General features: G+C 29.6%; 1 protein-coding gene across 2 annotated transcripts in view; it reads left to right on the forward strand.

Annotated features, from left to right (window-relative positions):
* Window positions 1-1,567: 1,567 nt before the first annotated feature.
* Window positions 1,568-18,753, forward strand: part of LOC106684799 (nucleolysin TIAR) — a 511,771-nt gene continuing 494,585 nt past the window's right edge. For both annotated transcript variants that reach the window (XM_014427074.3, XM_014427075.3), the window contains exon 1: window positions 1,568-1,797. In XM_014427074.3, coding sequence (XP_014282560.1) covers window positions 1,638-1,797 — 160 coding nt within the window. In that variant the 5' untranslated portion in view covers window positions 1,568-1,637. The remainder of the gene's footprint in view (window positions 1,798-18,753) is intronic.

The following is an 18,753-nucleotide window of genomic DNA, read 5'->3' on the forward strand; positions in this document are numbered from 1 at the left end:
TATATTCAGTCAGTTTATCTATGTTCATCTTTTTCACTTCCATCTACACCATCTCTCATCAGTTTCATCAATTCCACCTACATGCATCTCTCTTCACAGTTATAGATTTTCACCAATTTATCCAATCTTACCATATCTTTCTGTCAAATAACCGACATATAATAACAATAGTTATCACCTTGTATTAACAGCAATTAACTGGTAGAATATTATAATAGCATATATTATAATATAGTATCTACCCTTATTATTTATTAATGTTTTTTTTTCTTTTAACCAGAGCTCTTTAGGTTAGTTTTATTTTGTAGTATTATGTATCCAATTAGTATCTTTTAATTTCCATTTGTTTTTTTCTTATATTTTCTTTTTACTGTTTCACATCATTTTTATCTATCAAAGAGGCTTTATTTTTTTTACTGTTTTATAAAGCATTTAATCATCATCTTCTGTATTATTTTTAACCTTTCATATTTTCTTCTATTTTATATCTCCTTTATTACTTATTTTTGCATTAAATATTGTTTAACTTTATTTATATTAACTTTATATTATTTTGTTCAACTATTCTCTCTCTCTCTCTCTCTCTCTCTCTCTCTCTCTCTCTCCCCCCCCCCTCCTCCCTCTCTCGCCCTGTCTCAGGAACTTTATAGAATTTTTTTATTATACATACATTATTCCTTCTTAGTACATTCATATTCCATCGCTTAAGAACCAAGAAACCTTCCTACATAATTGACTTCTTCATCCCACGTTTATCCATCTTTCTGAAGAATCCCATATTTTTTGAGCTACCTCATTTTCGAATTCCTTACCCTTGTCCATTCGTAAAGGTACATCCATAACATCTTTTAAACACCGATTATGTATCCATATCTTCCATTATCAATCTTGCCTGCACTTTTAAGTTTATTACAAGATTCCATGCTTAAACATGTATATTTTTTCTTTATCTTATATTGTTATTTTATTTATATAATTATAATTGTTTTATTTAGCTTCGTTCAACTTAAATTATTGTAGACAAATGCTGCTATATTGTCCATATTGTAAATCTTAGGGGACCAATTGTCCCTGAATAAAGATAGGTTTTCTTTTTATTTTATAACTAAATTATTGATTATATATCTATATATAGATGTTATAAAACTTTTAATTAATTTATTATTTATTACAAATCACTATATTTTATTATTATACAATTACAAATATTACATTAATATTTTATTATTATAATTGCAAATTAGATTTTATGTAATTTTAATGCTTATGGTACTAAAAATTTGGTTATATTTTAAAATATATATTACAGCACGCCGCATGAAAACAAACCAAGGTTATTGCGAGGGTCGGTCAGTTGAAAGATTAAGTGAACACCGTCAACGCTATTGTCTAGTACAACACTACATTTGCCAAAAGATGACTATTCGCGATATCTGGCGACGGGAGGCGGAACAACCAACTAGGGGGAAGCTTCGGCAATCCTCGGTCGGAGGGGGGAGCTCTCGGCTATAGTCGGCTAGCTTCGGCAGCGCTCGGAACTCGGGGGGAACTAGCGGGAGGCTCCAGTCTCCGCCACCCCCTGGACAAGTTCAGGTCGCTCTTGTTTTCGGCTGGACATGCGTGATTAGTTCTGCACCATGCTGGCCATGTCGACACTCATGATGCCCGCGGTTCCTGCCCCTGTACCGCTCCCTGGGCCCCAGGTCAAGTTGGAACCCAAGTACCTCCTCAACCACGCTCCGGTTACACCAACACCACAACCGATACCACCTCCGCCGCAATCAACCAACAAATCAGGTGAGTCGTATTGTCTGAGTTGTTATCATCTTATCAGGATGTTATCGTGTTAGCATGTCGGCTGTCGGCCCACAACCGAAACGTCACTTATGCCATGACCAGTCTACGTTCTCTTAACTCAAAGAACAAGTGTTGATTTAATCTATAAGTGCATATATTTTTAAATATTTGAAACTAAAATCGAAATTTTTAGTTATAAATCGTTTTTAACTTAACACAGAAGAAGCAATCCGCAAAAATATATTAATTGTATCATTCGAATTTTCATTATATTTTTCCAATCGTCTATGCAAAATCGCAAAAATGCATATTGTTACAGTGCATCAAATTATGTAATCTTATTCTTGAAATTTGATCTTGTACAAAGTTAAAATTTCCTGTATTTAAGAAAACATTACAGAAATTGTTTTAAAAATAAATTTTTTTTTATTAGGTAATTTTGTAAAAACTCGTTTCAATTAATTTCTTATATGTCTAATAACTAATACTTCATGAAACTTTTGAAGATGTATTCTACCTTTAGTTTAACTGTGATTGTGAAAATAAAAAAAGAGTGTAAATTATATAATATTTTAATATAGTGGATAACAAGTGAAAGTAAAAATTAAAAGGATACAGTAAATATTGATAAGGTATAAAAAAGTTATTATGTATTTAGAAAGCAATATAAATGTTTGTTTGAGAAAGGTGGTTTTATTGTGAAATGGCAAAATTATTTGTTGATGCTGAAGATAGGGGAGTAGTCCCGAAATGGTTATAACGGTGTATGAAATAAAAAACATAACCAAACAAGAATTTTGTTTATAAAAACTTATAATAAAATTATTAATGTATTGTAACAGTTCTTGGATAATTTTTTGAAAATAAAGAATGAAGATATAAAACGTCAAATGTAATTAATATATGAGATTTTTTGAAGGGTGAAGGGTATTTGATGGACCCATCATATGATATAAAAATTGGCATTATTTTCGATCAACTGCAATTATATTTGAATGAATGAAGGAAGATTATCCATATTGAAAAAATAAAAAAATTATGTGTTATCATATCATGTTTCACTTTTCCAAGAAATGGTCCGAAGTAAACAAAAATTTCTATAATGTTCTTATTTCAATTCTTCTATAAAGGCTTGCATTATATTGCAAAGCTGTAAACAAAATTCTAAGATTCACTTGCCTTTGTCATTCGATCCCGTCTCTCATATTCAATGATAAAATTAAGTCCTGCCTCTCTCTCTTCTGGAAGGACCTGTTTATTCCAAGTCTTGTCGTTTCCTGCCTTCGAACAAAAACTAGAACCCTTTGTCATTGTTAAGGGAAGGCCGGCTCCAGTAATACAATAGGACCCGGCGCATCGCTTCTGGCATTATTAATGTAGGATCTCATTATTAACAACTACTGAGTATTTATTTGTTTTGAATAATAAAAAAATTAATTGCATATATGAGATTATTTCAAAAATAAATTTATTTTCTATATATTATTTATTCCTCTTTTAATAATAACCTTAATTTTAATTGTCCTCACATATTAAGTTAAAATAACATTTTCCGGCCCGAGGAAAGTTATATTCGCCATTAAACGCGGGGCTTAAACCAATTACATAAGGCCTGCCGACAGGAGGTTGCTGGAGTGAGCATTGGTAAATATTTGCCAAAGGCCGTAGTGGACTGTTTATCTAGTTCCATATTTTGTCAACTGGGGCGCTCCGGAGATGGAGCTGGAGGCTGCATTGTCGACATCAATTTTTTTTTCTTCTCATTTTTGTTTAGTGACATTTGAGCAAACATTGTGACTCAACTCACCATCCTTCAAATTGAGTTCTTTGCGTTTGTTAAATAATTGTATATACTTAATTGTTGCTTTTCTAAAATTTATTTGAAAGATGAACGGAAAAAAAAATAAACTAGCATATAATCTACTATTTATTTTAGTAATTATTTTTTATGTTTTAAATAAATTTTTATTTATTATTTGCACTGAGGCGTCATAATAAACTTTTAAAAAATATGTAAAGATGATTGACCGCAAGTGAATTAGCAGATGGTCATGGCTTTAGTAAAAATCAAAATAGTATTCAACTGATGAAAACCTGAATTTTGGGTTGAAACTTTAAAAACCGCTTCCCTGAACATCTGAAATATATGTATAGGAAGATGGTCAGGGTTGCGGTCAAAGGAGAAACAAAAATAGTGTACAACTATTTATTTTACGACGTTTCGCCCCACTTTGTAGGGCTTCATCAGGGCTAAAAAGATACAAAATGATACAATGATAAGAATAAAAATACAAAGATAAGATACAATGATAAGAATAAAAATAAGTAACAATGGCAAGAGTAAAAATTTTTTATATAAAAATACGGAAAATATACAGTTAAAAAATACAGGAGATGTACATAAAACAAAAACAATACGGGGATAGAAACAAAACTAGTTTACAACTATTTATTTTCCGACGTTTCGCCCCACTTTGTAGGGTTTCATCAGGGCTGTTTCTCCTTTGACCGCAACCCTGACCATCTTCCATCAATACTTACGGTACTCAATCATATACATCAATTTTTACGGTCAAATATATATACATATATCTAAAATATATATATTTTTTAAAATTTTAAAGTAGAAATAGTATTAAGAATTTTAAAAATTCAAGACAATATTTCTTTCACCCTTTATATTTTTACTTTCACTTTATAGTTTATGGAATATATAGTAGGGGAGAGTATTGAGTATATACTAGAAATTTCGACCGAAATCCACATATTGAGATCGAAAAATCGCACGAAACATTTGCGTGTATAGCCGGAATGTAAAATCAACTTTTTCGCTGACATTAACTGACATTAAGAATCAATTTTCCTTATTATTTTTTTTTTTTTTGGACTTTCTCTCAAAAGGCTCTTAACGATTATTATTAAACTTATAAGCAAAACGATGTAATTCAAGCAATTATATCAGATAGGTGTTATTTTTTTCAATTTAATAGGGCTTAAATGACGAATTAAAAAAAAAAATCTTTTTCTAAAGTACCTTTAATTTATGATTAGAGAAGATAGTCGGGCGAGGGGGGGGGGGCTGCAGTCAGCAAAGAAAAACATAAATAAACAAAAAATATTTATCTATGTTTAGAAGAATAGATTGGGAAGTTTCGGCCTTTTCCAAATCGAACTCTTGTCTCTATTCCTTCTCTTTCCGCCTTTAATTATATCACATCTTTAATATTATGTTCTATCTATTCTTTATAATAGCTAAGATTAGTAACTGGTAAATAATTCCCAACATAATAAATTAAAGGTAATGAGATGTAGATAGTTAACCGTAGATTACTGATTGGGAGATTGTCAGGGGGTCCGGTCAGCAAAGAAAAACATACATAAATATTTTTTTATATGGTTGAACCTTTCGCTTTGAACAGCCCTGATGAAGCCCTGCAAAGTGGGGCGAAACGCCCCGTACATTAAAATAGTTTTAAACTATTTGTTCTTTTTTTCACCGCATCCCTGACCATATATAAAAAATAAAATAACTTTCGTTATAATTGCTTAAAACCTCTTCAGTAGTGCTTTTCCACTTTAAAGATAAAGAATACTATTTAATACAAGTGTACTATGTGTAGTACATATCTATTAAAATTAGAATAAATAATAACTAAACTTTCGACATATTTGATGATCCAGTTGGAGGCGCCTAAAAATTTAAAATAAAAGAGTTTGAATTAACAAAAAATCTCTAACTGGACCAAGTATTCATCTTAATTTAGTAAAAGGTAAGTTGTTTAGTGTTTAATAATCTTTTTTTTTTTTTATAATAATCATATTTTTATTTACAATAATCCTTCAGATACATTTAATATGTAAACAAATGAAAGTGATTATTAAAATACCTTTCCGAAATAATGAAAACTCAAGTATAATTATTTGAAAATTAATTATTTCGTTATTGTTCCGAGAGAATTTTCAGATAATCAATCGGAATTCTAAGTAATATTAATCTCCAAATCAAACAAACATTCACAAACAACTAATCAAATTCCAATGAATGATCAATCAGAAAGGTCAATAGATTTATTACAATTAGTGATTTTCCATAAATTATTAAAAACGTGTTTCTTTTTTTAAGAGGTTGTTCTGTTTATCAAACTTGCTGTGTTTAAACTGGATACACAAGTAAATTATTGGGTCAGTATTTCCCATAATTTCGAAAACACTAATAAAAAAAACTAAAATTTAACACGTTTGTGTATCGATCATTAAATGAAGATGCACACTTCCTAAAATTTCAATAATAAAAAGTTATTTCGAGGTGCGAAAATTCAAAAGGGATTAGTGACATACCTTCAGTAGAACGTCGTGTAGCAGTACTTTTAATTATGCTTTAAGAAAATAATAAATAAAAAAAATGAGGGAGTGAAGGAAAAACATCTGAACGAACAAATTTTATTTTATTTCTCTTTACTGACTACAATAAATAATAAGACGTATTTTTTAATGGAATCACCTCTAAATCAGTTAGAGAAATTGAAACAAACAATAGTAGACCGAACACGATTTTTTAAAGTACTTTATCTAAGGGGTCGCACATGGTGAGGGAGTGAAAAGACAATCTTTTTTAATTTACTAAATATTAATCTATTAAAAAAGTAAAATATAGCATCGATAGTAGAACAGTGAAATAGTTTAGAAAAAAGAGTGGGATAGTTGTATTTTTTTCCAATGCCTAGCGCTCACGTTAGGGGTTGAAAGTAGACCACACATATATTTAACATATTTTCAGATTTACTATCCATATTTAATTTCTATTTCATTTATAGCAATATCACCTTAAACATATTTTCACGGAATGACATGCTCTAGTAACTATATTTTAAAATCAAAACTACTCTCCACAAAGACCTTAACTTCCCATTCGTTGCAGATTTGGCCCAAAACAGTTATGCGTCTTTTCATTCAAAACTCCTTACCCATCCTAACGCATTAGTTCTTAATCTCTCATCCTTAACAATCCCTGAAAATCCTCCGAGGCGTCTGAAAAGAAGGTGGCCACGGGACCTTCTAATTTAAATTAATGCTTGAAGTACCACCATAGGATGGTTCCTTCCCAAGATTTTCAAGTGTGTATGAAAAATTCCACATATATACTTTCTTCCACATATATATTGTATTTGTTATTTTGTACAGTTGAAAATTATATTAAATAAATAAAAACTACAAAACAACGCATGAAACTGTTGGATTTTAAATACAATATAATTGTTCAATAATGTAGATCTCATGACCATTTAAATAAAAAAAATTTAATAACCACCCTTCAATACGGTCATTCTTATTTTACTTTTAGAACATTTATCGGCCGTTTATCTACAATCTCGAGAAGACCAATATAACACACATACATAACTAACGCTAACATAAATTAACGCTACTATTACTTTCCTGTCTAGCTCCTAAGATCCCATGATAGCAACTCGTCTTATCTTTCCATGAAAACTTACAGCAAGTAAAGCAGTCTTTGAAAAAAAAAATCAACTTATATCGACCTACTTATTAGCTATCGTTAGAACTTTGTTTATCTTCTTATATTTAATCTTCTACGGTCAACTATATATACATATATTTTATTTTTTTATGTACACTCTGTATAAAGCAATTTTAAACAGTTCCTATGGCTACTGTTCCTGTTCATTCACTTTTCATATTTGAGCATTTACGATTCAAGATTTTCAACAATTTAAATTTATATTTTTATATAAATATTATATTTCTGTATACCTACGTTATGATCAAATGGCTTACATATGAATAAAGCTGTGAAAATAATAACATTAATAAAATATATATAATATTTTAACTCTTTTTAATGATCCATTAGTTATTCAAAAGCTTGGATTGTATTACATCATATTGATATAGCTTCCTCATTTAATTACAGTGAGCTAAATATTCAAACTCGTTTCGATAATAATTTTAATCTATTATGAATAATTCATTGATGTGAATGACTTTGAAATATATTCTATCAACTTTTAAATTCCTTTGGGAAAAAATTAATTTTAGCTTCGTTATAAATTGTTTGTATAACTGCGATCCATACAAGTTAAAACTCAGTTTTTCTGTACTGTAGATTAATTCCATTTAAATATTACTGGAAATGCGCTAGGTAGTCAAGCTTCGCTTTGGTCACTCAAGTATTCAGTTGCTGCCAAATTATTATCAATAATTTGAATTGAAAAATTATATTAAATGTATTAAATATAATGTTTACATATACATACTCATTGTCATCTATATATGTATATAATTAGGGTAATGTGCAAAATTAAAGTTAATTGTGATTTATTGTACTTATTTTTAAACATTATCTCTATCTTCTTATCAGTCTCAACCAGTTCAATCAAACAATTTATGGACTAATTTTAGCCATCATTCTTCATTACATCGGTTCATTCCTTATCAGATCCTCTTTCTTATGGACTTTCATCCCTACTTGCATATCTAATGCCGTTCCCAACTTTAAAACCCACTTACTCCTTTATCATTTCCTATCTATTTAGTTTCAATAGAATTAAAATTGATATTCTTTATTTACAATCAGACTTCAGAAAAAACAGAAATAAATAAATACTTTTAATTCATATTACTTCTGTAATTATTTTTGTATTATATTTCAGTCATTAATATCGTAAGTTAATTATAATTTTTTAAAGTTGTGAATTACTTTATTACGATTTGTCATTTTTTTATCATGCATTAATTATTTTTATTCCTTCTCTAAGGTTCTAAAGCTCTCTTACTATTGTTCAATTATTCTGAAGTGTCTCAAAATTAATAAAAAAAATATTATTAAAATTTAGTACTAATATTGTTAATTTGTGTAACATGGGAAATATTATAAATTCAACAAGAATATGTTTAAAAATGATTATATTTAGTCATGGTTAATTTTCATGATATTTCTAGAATACAGTTATAATTAATTAATCATATATATTATGATATCTGTTATAAATTAGTCATGCTGTTTGTTACATTCTGTTGTTACAACAAATTAAAATCATATCTCGTGATGTTTGTTTTGAAATAATTAATTTAAATTTTGATATCCAGTCCCAATGGAAAACGAATCCCATTTTCAACAATAACAGTACCATAATTATGTTGTTCCATTCCATCACCAATTATGTTGTAAATGATGTGTTGCTCATAATTTAAAATTATGAGTGCGTAGCTCAGTGGTAAGACACTGTGCTACTAACTCCAAGGATCTGGATTCTAATTAAGCTCTGGCAGATAATTATTTTCTGTTTCACTGTAGTCGTGAGTCAGCCCTACGGGTTTGGAAGCCCTCCGAAATCCTGCCAGCCGCAATGAAGTAGGTGCCCTTAATTGGGTAAATATCTGGCGGTTAAGGACGACCAAATCACCTCCTTGTACCACCATTGGTCTAGTAACAGTACTTCCTTACAAAGTTCTCCACCTCTGAAAATATATTATTGTATGATATTTAAAATATGCATTCCATTATATTTCATAATGTCCTAATATACATAAAACATACATACACATATTATTTATTATATGTGTATTATTAAAAAAATATTCCAAGGTTATTTTATTATTATATGAAATTCAAATATATTATTTAAAAGCCAACTAACCCAAACCATTAACAACATTAATTCCTCTTTTAATGGAAGGTTGAATGAAGGCAGCTAATCGGAGGAGCTATTTATACAAGAAGTCCTTTTGATGATAATCACAACTGCCTTTGGAACTGTCTTCGTTAGTCCTTTTTTATTTTTACTAATCGTGGCCTGGAGAATAAAATTCTTTCTTATGTTTGGGCTTTTAGCCGTGTCCTTTAGTAATCTTAATATCTTTTAGTCTGTTAAAGCTCGCCCCGGGGTGTCTTCTGTCTAAATGTTTCTTTAAATTGAAGAAGGGGGAAGCCAGTCTCCTGACGATTTTTCATAAAAGAGGGTTTTTTGTCCCTTTTTTTTTTAGCCATTATGAAGTCGTTTTTATAAGTCGGCGTAAAATCGAGGAGGCATGATTATTGAAAAAGAGAGGAATAAAAACTAATTTTTCATTGTTTTAAAAAAAGAAAAAGGAAATTAAAAAAAAAAATTTCTTGTTTTGCTTGACCTTTGATTTTCTTAGTATTTATTAATTGTTCTTTTTTATTAATTCTTAATTAACTACTAAAACCCACAGATTAGATATAGTACTTAAATAGTAGTTTAGGAAGTACCGTTTCTTAATCAACAGGAAGTTATGTGGTCGTTTATCACTCTAATAAATAGTCAGATACATTATACGCTTGTGCCCTAAGAGGGTCTCGTAAAGCCAAATACGATCCACGTTTGATATATGTGTAAATAAAAATAATTATAAATACAAAATTAAAAACCTTCCTGATCTAATCTGACGAGTTAGCAATGACACATTCCTTAGTCCTCAATGACCACTCTTATAAAACCGAAAACATGTTATATATATTTGAATATTTCGGTTAAAACAGTTCTTATGGAACATTTTATTAAAACATCTTTATTGATGTTTTACAACGTTACGGTTTTTACCCATTCTTCAGGTTATTCCATCAGCCTGATCCATTTCCAAATTTCGTTCAATATTATAGAATGCGAAACGTGACCTTCTAAGGGAAGAACAGCGCCTTATGGTTTTCGAAAGTAAAGTTACATAAAATATTCAGACCGAAAAGAACACGAAAAATCACTAATTTGGTCTAGCGTGATCCTGACCAAATCATTTCCTTGGACAACCGTTGATCTAGTAACAGTACTTCTTTACAAAGTACTGCACCCGTATAGCATTGCGGTGAATAAGATGAGCGAGTATGAATGTGTGGACTTAGTAATGAACGGATCTCTAAAATGTAATTAAACATTGAACCGATGGGTAAAGGTCCGAGCGGTAGACCGAAACTTAGATGGGAGAATTGCCTTAACGCAAAATCTTAAGACTGATTTAGTAGATCTGAGTTTTCTTAAAAAAAAAAAGTTCTATAATTAAGTAGGGAGCGCGGTGACACTATGGTAAGGCACGATGCTACTAATTCCAAAGACTCTAAGAGGGTTCAAATCCAGCTGGGCAGAAAATTGTTTTCTGCTTCACAGTAGCCGTGAGTCAGCCCTGTGGGTTCAAGAACCCTCCGAGGTACACCCGTCTAGCGTGATTCTGACCAAATCATTTCCTTGCACGACCGTTGATCTAGTAACAGTACTTCCTTAGAAAGTACTGCACCCTTAACCCTTCATTGGTTGTTGTGGTACATATTTTAATTTTAATCATATGGAACTATTAAAAATGTTTCCTGGCTATTCTGCCAAGATCTAGTAAAATTAACCTATGTATGTCACTACCTCATTCAAATACAAATACTCCTGATATCTTATAAAATGAAATTTCACAACAAAAACAAAAAAAAACATATGTTATAATCTTCCACTGTTAATTTGCCAAATTTTTAAACATTAAAAAAATTTGGAGTGAAAAAACAAATTAGATTTTTACTAGCCCGAACCCGATATTAATCCTTCCATAATAAACTCCCTAACCACCCAAACCCCACTAGTTTCTAACCTTGCTTCCTCTTCCATTCCTGGCAATCCTCCGAGGCGCCTGAAAAGAAGATGGCCTCGTGACCTTATATTGTAAACTGTTTTTAGACTTCTTCTACTGGGTAGTTTCTCTACATCCTGTATCATATCATTATGTCATTATGATCAAATTTACTTGTATTTTTTTATACAGTTGTAAAAATCAAAAAAAAAAAAAAAAAAAATCCTGTATCATATCATTATGTCATTATGATCAAATTTACTTGTATTTTTTTATACAGTTGTAAATATCAATAAAAAAAAAAAAAAAAATCTACTGAACCCGAATAGAAAAGAATTCACAAATACATATTTTATGGAGTTATTAACTTCGTGTATTCTATCTGTAAAAAAAAAATCAAAGTAAACAAAAATCGGTATTATCAATTCATCGCTGTAAAAGTTTAGATGTTTTTAAAAATTTTCTTGAATGGAAAAATGATTTTTAGTAATGTACTATATTTATAATGAATACTATAATATATTATATCTACTCTAGTTAGAGTTAGATTAGTGTATAGAACCTGGCCTTGGTGAGTCAGAGCTCAACTGTATGACGGCTGCATTCGTCACCTGCCTCTGCTCGCTTCTAGTGATAGTCTCATTAGTCCTGCTTCTATAACATTCCATTTTCATATAACTTACTTTAATTTTCTTTATGTTTATAGTTTTGGATGTTATTTTGTTGTTTATTAATCATAATTTTAGGAATTTAATGTTTCGAAAAAGAATAATTAAATACAATACGTGTAAAATAATTTAATGAAAAGCAGTAGGTTGATATGTATATCTGAAATCAACAGTCACTTTTAAATTGAAGGACATGATTTATACGAAATTGAATTTATATGAAGCAGAAAATGCATTTCCTTTAAGGAGAAGAGAATACAAAAAATCGAAGAAATTCTTCTGTTAAATGATTTAGAGTGATATTAATTATATTTATTTTTAAAATATTCATTATTTTTCTTTAATTATAATTATAGCTCGCATAATTATATTCGTTATTATTATTTAATTAATTATAAATCATAATAAATATTACTCACTTTTTTTTTACAATACTTTATTTAGATGAATTGATTTTAAAAACTTGTAAAAAGCAAATATGCCAGTTTCCCTCAACTTTTATAAAAGTTCCTATTTTTTTTTCTGCATTATTTCAAGAATTAAATACATTTTTTAGGTTTTTGATCAGGTTTTTATTAAATTTTAATAAATTTTCAAGAGAGAGATGGTCCAAGCTTCGTTTTGACTAATAAAAGAGTGCCGGGTTCAATTCTCGCCTCGGTCAGTTAATATTTGTTTCGTAAATGAATCTTCCCACCTATTCAGCTCTACTCTGGGTCTGTATAGATCTTCAATCGAAGACTTTTTTTTTTTTAAAAAATACTCAATTTGTTTTTTATGAATGAATACAAACTGATCATCCATCAGGACTTTTATGTTCCATATGTTGCCGATTTGACCCGAACCTGATACTAAATTCTTCCATGATAAACTTCCTAACCAACCAAACCCACTTTTTTCTAACATGGTTTCTCCTTAATTTACCTGATGATCCTCTTAGGCGTCTGAAAATAAGATGGTCTCGAGATCTTCTCTGGAAATGTTATTGGATTTCTATCCACATGTCTGTATCGTGCCATTATATAACTAACATCATATTTATTTATTGTATGTATTTTTTAGTACAGTTTAAACCTTACTTTTAGTACTTTTTAAACTTAATTTTGTGAGTACTATTGCTATAATTTTTTTTTCGTTTTTCAATTTTCTGTTTATACTTACTGAATACTTCGAACACTCATATTCATTGTTCCTAATTGTGGTAAATTGTATTATTACTGTTCAGTTAAATTATTTTTAAAAATATAGTAAGTAACAAGGACTGATTTCCATTCTTTAAAATTAAACTAAACTGAAGACTTTAAATTATATTTTATGCAAGTCAGAGAAGGACGGTTCATTAAGGGGAGGGGAACATTAGAGATGGCTACGACATCCCATTAACATAATACCGGCTGAATGCGCCAATTCACCTTAACGAATACCAACTCAATAAAACCTTATTACTCTATGGGGCCCTCTTAAATGGTGATTTAAATGGCAGCGCCGAAAAATGGGAGTCAGTTAAGTTTTAATAGTCAGGTGTTTAGTTAATAACTATCATTATTTTAGCTAGTGCTATATTTTATAATGTATTCAGCAGCGAAATATATTGGTATTGCCCAGAATACTTTTAAATGTTTTCTTTAATTTAAATTAAGGGATTTACTGAAGTAAATAAATTCATCCTGATCAGTATAAATTAATAAAAGGAAATCATTCTTATCATAAAATCATTTCTTCCAAATTATGCGTTTATGTATCAATAATGTTTATATCTCTTCGATTCATTACTTAGAATTATTTATTTATTTTTTTATATTTCTTGGTTTAATTTTACTTGTGCAATTAGAAACCAGCAAAAATTTTGTTTAATATGGAACGCAGATAATTGTATTGTTTTCAAGAATTTAATTAACTTTAAAAATCTAAAGTTTTTTCTACATCTAATAGTGATTTAGAGGAACGCTATGACGTGGGTGTGAGTTGCAAAATAAAAATTACGAAAAGATGATCAACATAGCTTAAGTGAAAAAAAAAAAAAATGAGTTCGTTATTTAATATTAGATTCAATTATTGTGTAGAGTTATAATTTACATTTAAACTGCAATAGATCGTTCCATAGTTTATGTACTTCATTTTTAGTTTTTCGTCAATTTAGAAGAGGAGGAACTCAAAAAATATCCAAGTCAGTAATCTGAAATCTAACCAGGGGCAGATTTTAACTGTTTTCCCTTATTGAAAATAACAGAATTAAAGAATAATAACAAAAAAAGGTGGACATGATCGGTATAAATTAATAAAAAAAATATTATTGTTAACTATAACCATTTCTTCACATATATGTGTTTATGTATCAATAATGTTTATATTGCTTTGATATATTGTTTAGAATTAATTTTTTTTTTGTTTTTAGTATTTAACCCAAATGCAATATGTAATCAACCAAAATTTTTGTAAAATTTTATTTAATAAGCTACTGATATAATTTTTTTTTTCCAGAATTTTCATTCCTTTACAAACCCTAATCCATATTTAATAGTGATGTACAGAAACTCTTTGGCATGGGTGTGTGCAAAAATCATCGATGTATCTCAAATTAAACAATTTAAAAAAAATCATCGAGTTTTTTATTGAATATTTAGATTCAGTTGATTTCTAGGGTTTGAATTAAAATATAAAATGCTACAGAATTTTTGATAGCTTAAGTGAATATGTTAATAATAGAGTTAAGAATTTAATTTTTAATTTTTTGTGAATTTAGAAAAAAAGATATGTCTGAAAAAATTGATAGATGTCGCTTTTCAACTATGCAAGTTGGGAGAATTTATACTTTTACACTCAAATATTCAATCTATTAATTAGAAATATATACTTGAAAAAATGGAGGCTAAAATATTTTTTGTATTATTATTTAATAATATCTTTGTGTTGAGGAATTTTAAATTAAATTCTTATAAAAATCTCAAGAAGTAGTAGAGGCATTGGGAGATCAGGGATATTTTGCACCCTTTATTACAATCTGTATCCTTTTCCCTTTCGGGATTAATATTCAGCACTTCCGGGGGTGACCAGCCCTATTGGGAGGCGAGTTATTTTGTAATGATTTTAATTTATTGCATATATAAAATACTATTTCATTTCATTACAATCTACATATATATGTTCATATCGTATAAGATACTTTAGGAGAATATGACCAGGGTGACTGTCCGAATCAAACCACTAATTTAATAAGTATTAATTTATTATGTTTATTTATAACAATTTAATTGTTTTACTTTGTTTTATATAATTTTTTTTTTATTTTCTCCGACTAACTACTCAATGCATGAAATATTTTAATTTTAAAAAATGAGTGTCAGATCTTACGTATAAATTATGTTTTTATTGTATTGATTTTATATTTTTACTTATAGATATCAGATTTGTAATTAATTTATTTGCATTTTGTTATTTTTTTTTTTATTACTATACTTGTAACAGTTATAAAGGATTCTTGCTGTACAGTATTGATATGTTTTGTACTGAACTCTCAACTACTTGTGATGATATCCTTAAATATAACTCTGATATCAATAACTGATTACATGCACATATATGTAAAAATATACATAATAAACTACGTATATGAAAAACAGTTGGTTATAAAATTCTAAAAAATGAAGTGACAAGCGAGGCCGTGTGATGTCGGTAAATGAGTTTCATTGCAGGCTCATTAAAGCTTCGTCAGCCCGACCACCTTGGAATTAACTCCCATCACTAAAGAACTCGCCTCCATTCTTCTCTCTTAGTTAATGTTAGTTCGCTCTTTAAAAAAAAAAACTGAATCGTCCTCAGAATTTTAAGTTTAATCTAAAAGGGTAAATATGTTTGTATTGTTATATAAGATTTTAATTATAGATATTCATTTCTATTTTTGATTTCTAGCTATGTTTTGTTTTTTCTACCTCATTACCAAAGGTCAGTTTTCCAAAATTATCACTCTCTCTTTACAATTAAGGGAAACTCACTTAAACTACATTGTGTTATATTTCTTCAATCATTTAATATAACTAATAATAAATATTAGCATTATATTATAAGGGGGCAGCGGTAGCAGCGTGGCAACGCGCCAATCTATCAACTCAAAGGTTGTCAGATCGAGTCCCGGTCCCACCCGTGTTTTTTCAAGCATAAAATAATAAAAAAAAGTCACTCACAACCTTCCCATGGGCATTTGCGAGGCCCGTTAGCCAAGGGTGGCACTAAAAAAAAATAGGCGTGTTAGAGACGGACCCACCCTGCGAAAAACGTCAAGAAACGCGCTATTTCCAAACACATCGCGCGAGGACTTAAAACCTCCATGGTCTGTCGCCCATACAATAATAATTATAACTAATAAATATTAGATCACAAACTTTCTTTTTTTTCTTATAAAAGTATATCAAATATGGCCCTACCAAATCACATCAGTCAGTCGGTGCCAGAATAACACATAGAAATGATTGACCGAGGTGAAATTTATTAATTATAATTTTGACTGTTAGGGCGTTGTGGAAGCTACTACAATTTATAAGCTAGATCAGTACAATAAGAATTGATCTCATGTGATAAAACTAATAATTCAATTAACAATCACTAAAATGAAAATAAATTTAAAAAAAAATTATTAAAAAATAATAATAAAAATAACTGTAAAATTCGTTTTATACCTTTAACATAAAATTGAAAACAAAATTTAATTATTCCCAAGTTTTCATGATAATCCTGCTCTTAAGCTTTTTCGCCTAGAACTTTTCATAGGTAGTTGGATGAACTCTATACTTAGTTGGTAGAACACCTACGTTGAAGTCCTCGGAAGCACCGAACTTGTGTGACGAAGTAGTATCTAAGTGCACTATCTCGGTTTTATTCCCTTTGTTCGTCAAATAGTTTTGAGATTTTCTTATTTTACTTTCGTTTCTACTACTACCACTATCCCTGAGTAAATCTAATTTTTGTGAACAATTCTTACAAAAGTTTATCTCAAGTTTAGTACACTGCTTCTATAAAGTTTTAGTGGATATGACAATTGAATAAGCTTTTTATTTATTTATTAATTCCTCTCTATTTCTAAAAGTGTTTATATGAGGCAGAAGTTTGTATATAATGAAGAATAAATACGCCCCAGTATACGTCAAAATGCGTGACAAATATTTAAAAACAAATCTATTGATAGATTTGTTTCGACCGCCGTTATAGATCTTAATCAGGGTTTAGTATTAAACAAGATACATAACAATGAAGATTTATTCTTTTTTTTATTTTTAACTTTATTTAATAGATAGATATTATGTGGCAGATACACTATTGTAGGCAATCAGTAATAGTGATGAATGATCACATTCATACTAAAATAAAATAAAATAAGATTGAAAATAAATAAATAAATGAAAAAAAAAGTACATAAAAATAAATAAAATCTCTCTTCAAATATATACAAACAGAAGGATAAAGAAAGCGAACATAATCGAACTATTTGTGTGAAAAAAAAATTTTTCTAGTCACATTACACTCTTATATGCAATATTTACATAATCGACCTGAGGATCCCTGAGCCCACTCTATCCCCCACGTGTGAGGGGTAGAGCAGAACTCAAAATATCCTAGTCCATCCCTCTCGCCGTATCAGTGAGCCAGTGGAGGCTGAGCAAGTGCGCTAAAGCCTTAAACCCTCAACTTGAGTGGAGAATCTAACCATTGCCAGAACTCCAATTGTCCATTTTTATTTTACAATAAGTCTCTTGGCCAGTGCCGTTTCAACCTTCTAGGTGGGCTGTAGGGATGGGCGGAACTAGATAAGGTTTGAACCAAAGGATTAGAATGGTTGGAAAGGTTTATATGGAATATGAGAATTTGGTTGGTATGAGGTCAAGGACAAAAGGAATATGAATGTCATGGTGTACTGTTCTATTGGAAGCGTTATATTAAAAAATATAATCAGTAGCCAAACTTTAACACTTCTACTTTTCACTTATTTTAAGAACGTTGTAATAAATTACTGTAATTAAAACTTAGAAGTAAACAATAACGAGAAGTTTGGGAAGGAAAGGTTACTAATCAAGTTGTTGAAAAAATCCGCTAGGAGCTCTTTTACATTTAGCAATGAACATGACTTTAAATAGGGCTGCTCATAATATTTATAACACTTAACATGGTAAAAATGTTTTCATTTAGCATGATATCATGAATACCCCTATTGATATTTAATTTATTTTTAGCATAATTGATTAATATGCATTAATTTTGCTTTTTTACCTTATTTAAAAAAAAAAATTGAAAATTCGAAGTTGAAAAAATTGAGGTAGATATCGAAGCACTTTGTGGCTAATATAATTTATTCAATTCCGTTTCGGATTTCTGTCACGTCGGCTTCATCAAGGATTGACAAATCTGACTGAAACGCGCTCACTAATGCGGTCACTCCAACAGACTTTTTATCGAATGAATTAATTATTTCCAAGCTGGAACGAAGCCATCCCGATTCATATTGCATACCTCGGATTATCGATCGCCTATTATTATATAATCATAAAGGAAATGTGTGTTGACGGTTCAACAGGTTGATTGGCTTGGGCATAATATTTACTGATATCAACACCATAGATTAAATATTTGTAGTGATGATTTAGTTCGAACGTCTTATAGTGGAATTGAAAATATAAAGGTAAGAATTCGAAATTTATTGAATTAATCTTTTAAT

The sequence above is a fragment of the Halyomorpha halys genome, unplaced genomic scaffold (genome assembly GCF_000696795.3).
Source record: "Halyomorpha halys isolate HHAL.00 unplaced genomic scaffold, Hhal_1.1 Scaffold619.1, whole genome shotgun sequence".
NCBI classification, from domain to species: Eukaryota; Metazoa; Arthropoda; class Insecta; order Hemiptera; family Pentatomidae; genus Halyomorpha; species Halyomorpha halys.